At 37.2% G+C, this 7944-nt stretch overlaps 1 protein-coding gene across 1 annotated transcript in view; it reads left to right on the forward strand.

Annotated features, from left to right (window-relative positions):
- Positions 1-7944, forward strand: part of LOC109819607 (caffeic acid 3-O-methyltransferase) — a 9341-nt gene that overhangs the window by 1141 nt on the left and 256 nt on the right. Inside the window, 3 exon segments of the mRNA XM_020385388.1 lie at positions 1-145; positions 6943-7007; positions 7635-7944. The exon segment at positions 1-145 is cut by the window's left edge and continues 15 nt beyond it; the exon segment at positions 7635-7944 is cut by the window's right edge and continues 256 nt beyond it. Of these exon segments, the coding sequence (XP_020240977.1) occupies positions 1-145; positions 6943-7007; positions 7635-7934 (510 nt within the window). The 3' untranslated portion in view covers positions 7935-7944.

The following is a 7944-nucleotide window of genomic DNA, read 5'->3' on the forward strand; positions in this document are numbered from 1 at the left end:
GGGTTCGACGGCGTCGGGACGCTTGTCGATGTCGGAGGGAGCTCTGGAGCATGCTTGAGCATGATCATGAGAAGGGCTGGGAATGTGAAGGTTGGGGTTAATTTTGACCTGCCGGAGGTAGTCGCTGGAGCGCCCGAGTTTCCCGGTACGTTGGGTTTGATATTTGATTTTTCTGTTGTCAATTTTAACTCATTGCGATTAGCATATAAAATTAGTTAGTTGCAGATAAATTCTCTGTACATTATCATCCAATTTTCGCCCTCAGCTTTGTTGCAAATAGATAACATGCATGATGTGTTTTTTTTCCTTTTCTTTTGCCCAAAGAGAGAGAGAGAGAGAGAGAGAGAGAGAGAGAGAGAGAGAGAGAGAGAGAGAGAGAATTGTTTTCTATCCGCATTTGGGAGATAGCGGACAAGAGCCTACTTGCAACAATAAGCAAGCAAGAGATCTATGGCTACAATTAGGCGATAGCGAAGGGTCTAATAGGCATTTATCCAAAAACATAATGAATCCATGATTGTTTTTAATTTAGTTAATTTTTATTTTTTATTCTTTTTTTTTTTAACTTAGGATCCTCCACGGAATGGTGAAGATCTCGACTAACTAGATACATCATTAAATAGCAATGACTTCGTGTTAGTAGTATAATAATAAGCACAATGACTGATGTAGGACGCACAACGAGTAAATTCATGAAAAAGTAGGGTCTTCACGAGTCAAATGCGGATACGGATGAATTATTGACTGACCGCATAGAAACAACCATATCTCCCAATCCAGAAGGCGGATTCTAATATATTATATATAAAAATCGGCTATCTCGACGAGACAGAGTCAATCAGTTTAGCAGAATCTCACAATCCAATCGATAACACCCGTTTTTGGCAGGATTTCAGAAATAATCAGCCTTTAGTTTATTTTTAGTAATAAAGTTAGAGCCGATTTAAATTAGGAAACAAAATCAATTTTGATTTAATTTGGAGTGATTTGTTTACTTTATTATAGGAGTCTTTTAGGTAGTTTTAAATTGTTTCTTTCTATTATAGAGAGTCTTTTAGGTAGTTTTAAATTGTTTCTTTTTTTTGGGAATTCTGTTCTTATTAGGAGTAGACTTTGTTTTTCTATTTAAGAAGAAGGATTGTAACCTCATGAATCAAATCACTTTTATCAATAAAATTCTCTTTTATATTACTTTGTGGATTCGAGGTTGTCTTTCCGTGGATTCGAATGTTGTTCTTTATAGATTTAGAGAACACCTCTTGATGGATTCCGATGTTTATCATTTCTGCCCTGCGTTAATGAACGATTGGAATGTAATGCAACTACTAAGTCCTTCCTTGCTATATATAATTTTACTTAGAGGGGCCACTATATCAATTTTTCCTAGGTTTCTCGTTAAGTTGCGATGGGCTAGTCTTGAAATTGGCAAACCTCGGCTAGTTCTTTTATTGGTTTAGTGAATGCGACATTTTGTTCGTTGCACGTGGGTTGTCCAAGATAGATTAGGCTTTCTCTGCTGCATTTTTGGCAACTAGGATACTCCCTTTTGACCGAAAATAGTAAAACAATATATAAATAGTTGTAGGGGTGCTCTCCATCTGATGAGAGCTGAGAGATTTCAAGAGTGAAGTCTCATCAAATGTGACGTCTTTGCTCAGCACAATCTTCTTCTTAACTGGATCTCAAAGCTTGTATCATTTCACACCACACTTGAATCCCCACAAATATGACATTTCTAGCTCGAGGTTCCAACTTATCAGTTTTAACATGATAAAATACAGGGCATCTAAAAACCTTGACCTGATCATAATCGTGTGCCGGTTCTCCCGACCACATCTCTATAGGAGTCTTTCCCTCTATCGCAGATGAAGACATCCTATTAATGAGGTGGCTCGTATACGTAAGTGCCTCACCCCAAAATATCTTCTCTAAACCACTCTGTGATAACAAACATCGGGCCTTCTACAATAAAGACTGATTCAACCTCTCTGATATCCCATTTTGCTATTGTGTATGACTAACTGTGAAGTGTCTCTCTATGCCCTCGTCTCGACATAGATGCTGAAAGGGGTCTGATGTGTACTCTCTATTGTTGTCGGATCTTAACGTCTTGATCTTTCTCCTTGCATGCAGTTCCAATCTTCTCTTCAACTCCACAAATATCTCTAGGACTTCACTCTTCTGCTTCATGGTGTACACCCAACAACGCCTAGAATAGACATCTACAAACGTGACGAACAAAGTCGACCACCAAGTAATGCCGTCTTGGTGGGACCCCAAACATCCGTGTGTATGTAGTCCAAGATGTCGGTTGTCCTATGAATAACTATCCTGAACTTTACTTTAGTCTTCTTGCCAAGAATACAATGCTTATAGAATTCAACTTTCTCACTCTTGGCTCCCTTCAATAATCCCTGCTTACACAGTACCTGTAGTGATTTTCCCCCTGTGTGCCTAAGTCTATAGTGCAAAAGTCTGCTCACATCCGCCTCTAAAACTGCTGAAGCTACCTGGACGATCTCGGTACTTCCCTTCAGATAATAGAGATTTCTATCGCGGATCACTTTCATCACTACTAATGATTCCTTAGTAACTTTAGCTACATCGTTCTCGAAAGTTACCCTGAATCTCTTTGCCTCCAAAGCTCTAACAGAAATAAGATTTTTCTTCAGCTGAGGAATAAACCTTACTTCATTCAATTCTCTCACAACTCTGTCATGCATCCTAATCCTGACGGTACCTATCACACAAATGCCACATGACTGATTATTTCCCATGACGAACATACCCCCATCGAGTTTCTCAAAAGATGCAAACCAATCTCTCTTGGGAGTCACATGATAAGTAATATCAGAATTCAACATCCAATTCGATGCTTCCGCATGGTTAATCTCTAGAGTAATCAATAGAGAAAAGTATGAATCGTCAGAACCATTACCACTCTTAGCAACATTCACTTCACTGGCCTTCAGGCCCTTCTTCTTGCTATTCTCCTTCTCTCTGAGCTTTGGGCAATCTCTCTTCCAATATCCTTATTCTCTGCAGAAAGCACATGGATTCTTCAAAATTTGGAGCGGCCTCTTGACTTTGACCTGCCTTGATTACCACATCTAGGATAGAGACTCTTTCCTCTTGTCGACAAGGCTTCTCCTGAAGTGCTACCTCTGGAAGATTCTTTATCCTTCCTCCTCAAATCGAAATTCGTCAATACAATAGTCACTTCGCTATAGGTGATGGAAGATCTATCATTCAATAAAGTAAGAACACGGCTATCAAAATCCTCATCGGGTAATGAGCCTAATAAAATGATCGTCTTGTACTCATCCGATATCTTCTCATCAACATTTGCTAAGTCCGGCAGTAATTTTGTGTAGTCGTTCACATGATCTGCAAGTGAGGTACCTCTGGACATCTAGAATCTGAATAATCTCTGTAGCAAATACAACCGATTCTCAACACTCTTCGTAAGATACTTGTTATTAAGAATTTCCCACATCTTTATCGCAGACGTCACGCCAATCACATTGTGTTTCAACTCTTGTTCTAAACAAAATCTAATTACCCTACATGCATTTTAATTCATCTTGTCTCATATCGCCTCATCATATTTAGGTGACCTCTCATGAGTCATTATCTTCTCTTCCATGTTCTGAGCATTCAACGCATCCTGCACACCACTCATCCACAAACCAAAATTAATTTTGATGTCATACTTCACAACACTAATCTTCGTATTCTGAAGTGCAACCTGAACTGTACTCGACGCAGTCTTGCTACTTTCATCACTTTCTCCTGCCATTGCTTACTAGCTCCAAATTATAGAGAAAAGATTCGAACTTGATAGAGTTGAGAAATCACCCAAATTAAACCCTAGATAGGATTCCAACAAAATCTATCAACCACACGAGGAAGGTGAGATCTTCAATGGCAACTCCGCAACGTTATCTTCATCGAAACCTAGATCTCCAAGATCCAAACTTCTAACACTGAGTTTTCCTCCACCCAAATCAAACCCTAGATCTAAAATTCGGCTCTGATACCACTTGTTGCGTCCAGTGGAAGCGGACTCAATCCACAACAAGTTGGTAAGCAACGCGAGAAGAACACCACGAGCACAATTCACAAAAGAACGACCAAAACCAATCACAAACATAGAGAATTTACATAGTTCAGCAAGTTACCTACGTCCGCGGGGAGAAGATATGGAGATTTTACTATATGGAGGAGAAAACAATGAGTTACAATTCTCTCAAACACTCAAAATAATCCTAACCAAAAGATCTCACTCCATCATAATAATCTCCCTCTCAAAGTGCTCAAAACAACATATTTTCTCTGTTAAATCTCTCTCTCCTAACCATAGAAAACGTTTTTCTATTTATATCAAACCCAAATCCAAAACAAGCTAGGAAACAAAACAACCCAATTACCTGCTATCGATCGACTGATGAAGCCTCATCCATCGACCGGTAAGTGTTCATCGGTCGGCTGATACTCCTCTGTCGGTCGACCGCGTGCACGATTCCTGTTCACAAAACAAACTTCTGGTCGGTCGATCGACCAGAGAGATTTTTCACCTGTTGCTTTCTTCTGAGTTTTGCACCTCTTTCAACAATATTTTTGTATATTCTAACATGTCCCCACATGTTGATTGTTTTTGTAAGGGAAAAAATCTGAACTCATGCCCTAGTACAATTTTTAAAAATTTGCTTTTTAACTTGGGATCTCTAATGTATATCATCTTAAAGTCCCTAACTAATACACCAAAACATTAAAGTGCTGGATTTGAGATGCAAGCCTTGGGGGAGTGGGGATGAGGAGAGTGGTGAATAGATTTATTATAGTTTTCCATAAAAAACAGAATATGCAATGGAAATATAGAAAAATGAAAGCGAACAACCAAACTAAAAAACCAAGGAACACATGAGATTTTTATAGTGGTTCAAATAATAATCCCATATCCACTCTTTCTTTTCATGGAAGGACTTCCTCACTATGATCAAAGTTTACCTAAATCATAACCCGATTCAGTAGGCTAATAAAGACCGTGCCCTGAAATCTACCCCAAAACCAATCATCTAACCTAACTTCTGGTAGATGAGTACCACCTAGCCCTAGCTAGTTTCGACCCTCCATTATCACTGACTTGAGTACGCTATAAAAACAAGACGAAACAAAAACTACTAAAATAGTTTAAGCACAAATTGAAAAGACCTTATAGCCGTTTTTTCTAAGCAAACCGTTCTTCAAAAGATAATGTTGTATCTAAGGGAAACTCTTCTACTGAAACAATCCAAAGATGTGAGAGTGACGAGAAATAGTTTAACGAGACTTTGGGGGTTCGAATCACAAATAAATTCTTCTTCACAAACCCTAGAAAAATTCTCTCTTTATTCTCCCCAAAAGCTCTCCTTTTCTCAAAGTATATGACCTCTCCAATATATGATCTCTTCTTAGTTTATATAGCCTCTGATAAATAAGAAAATAGATATTAAAATCATAGTAGAAGTTGGATATGAAAGGAATAAATGAACGATTGTTATTAACTCTTGAAATATGCCAAAAACACATCGTTACCATCGATGGTTCCTCACAACCATCGATGATTTCCAGAGCACCATTGATGATTGACTATAGATCATCGATGGTCTGATTGTGAGTTTTTAGAAACTTGCGATTGTACAATGTACACCATTAATAGTTCAATGGTCCATCGATGGTTCCCTTTCGAAATCAACTTTCTAGAATTTTTTTATTGTTCACTATAGACCATCGATGAATCATGACTATTGATGGTTAACTATAGACCATTAATGGTACCAAGGCTGGAATCAACGTAAATGTTGATTTTTGCATCATTTCGTCTTGTAACATTCGTACACCTTTTTCACATGTACTATATCATCTCAAACAAATACTAATACCAAATAAGAGTTTGTTATTATTCAAACAAGAGCTATTACATGGACTTCATTCTAACACGAAGTTGTGAGAGTTGAGAGTTATATTTCATCTTCTAACACATAGAAAAGAAGAAAAGAAATATAATTAAATTTAGTAGTTTAAAAAATTCATGAAATGGGAACAAATTGGAGATAAAAATACCATCGTAGAATCTCTGCTGACATTGCCCAATCCCTTATCTTCTTGATCCTGATGAATTTCTTTTGTTGATAATGGGTTGGATACTAGTTCGATAACGGGATTACAGCAGAGTAGTTGGACGATAAATAGGGAAATATTGGAGGCAATTTTTCAGATGGATTTTTTTATTTGTTTGAATGATGACCTTAAAAAAACTGAGATTTTTAGTCTATTTCTTAATCATATTCATCGGATTAAATGTTAAAATTAATATAAAATTATAATCATTGACCATCAACATAACTTCAGAATTTTGTCGTAATGGTCAGAGCGACTTAATTTAAGATGGTATTATATCAACCTAGGTTCAAATCCCACCGGCCACAAAATTGAAGTGGATTTTCTAAAAATTGATAGAGCTACCTGAGTCTAGGTTTTAGCTCATAAAAAAGGGCATTCAACTTGCGGGAGCGTATTAGAATTAATATAACACTATAATCCTGGACCCTCACCATCACTTAATAGTTTTGGTATAATGGTTAGAGGGACTTAATAGTTTTGGTATAATGATTAGAGGGACTTAATTTAAGATTAAAATGGAAAATTCTAATCCTAATTGAGGATTATGTCTTCAAAACAATGGATCGAGCTACAAATCTTTTAACTAATTTGGAAATGAACTTCAAGATCTTTTGGTGATGGATTTTTTTTAGATGCAAGAGATGGATCCTAAACTATATTTGCATTCTGTATCTTATATATCTCTCAAATAGTCGATTAATCCATTAATTTCTTTATTTGGAGAAATAATAGCTCGATTACTCAAAATTTTAAATGTATTATGGCAAATGCGCGCAGGAATAATTCATGTAGGTGGCGATATGTTCAAATTCATCCCTCAAGGAGACGCCATATTCATGAAGGTACAAAACCCTCTTGTGAATCCTCCAAGTTCTAAAAATGTTATTTTATTTTTTCCTAACATAACCACGGATACAATCCCCCAAATTTCATTTTGGTGTTTAGTGAAACATTTCAAACTAGCTAGTTGCTACTAAAATAGATTCAAGCCTTATAAACGTTACATAAATAAAAACAATTGTTCCTCTAGGAAACTATGGATAATAATGCAAACCTCACGAAAATATAAACAGCCAAAAAATAGTCTCCATCTTGGACAAGCTGAAGAAAAATCCCTCAATATCACTTTTTTCGCCAAAAAAAAAAAAAAAAGAACTGCAGAGGGCTGTCTATTGAAAGCTGTATGTGCAGATAGGAGATGAAACTAACCTCCTACGAATTTTGAAACACATGTCGATTTTAGTTATCAATTTAGTCAGATTGTCTATCAATACATTTGCTAGCAGTGTTCTCTCATTGATAAGCAGTCTTACTACACTAGTACTTGATCGTAAGGTGTGCATCAGATTCGTGATAGGTCAAGTGTCTTCATCTCATGTCTTCCTATATGGTTCTTTTTCATAGAGTTCGATACAGATTTTTTTTTTTTTTGTTGCAAGGATCTCATCTTCTTATTCATCTAATTTCAGTGGGTATTAACAACATGGACCGATGAAGAATGCGAGCTAATACTGAAGAACTGCTACAATGCCCTGCCTGAAGGCGGGAAGGTGATTGCCTGCGAACCAGTCGTCCCCGAAGAGACCGACTCCAGCCAGAGAACAAGAGCATTGTTGGAGGGTGATATATTTGTGATGACAGTTTACAGAGCTCTGGGGAAGGAGAGGACTGAAGATGAGTTCAGAAAGGTTGGGGTTGCTGCTGGGTTTACTAAGTATAGGGCTTTGTATTTGGATCACTTCTATACTGTGCTAGAGTTCCAAAAGTGAGCTTTTGGGT

This window comes from Asparagus officinalis, chromosome 1 (genome assembly GCF_001876935.1).
Source record: "Asparagus officinalis chromosome 1, Aspof.V1, whole genome shotgun sequence".
Lineage (NCBI taxonomy): Eukaryota > Viridiplantae > Streptophyta > Magnoliopsida > Asparagales > Asparagaceae > Asparagus > Asparagus officinalis.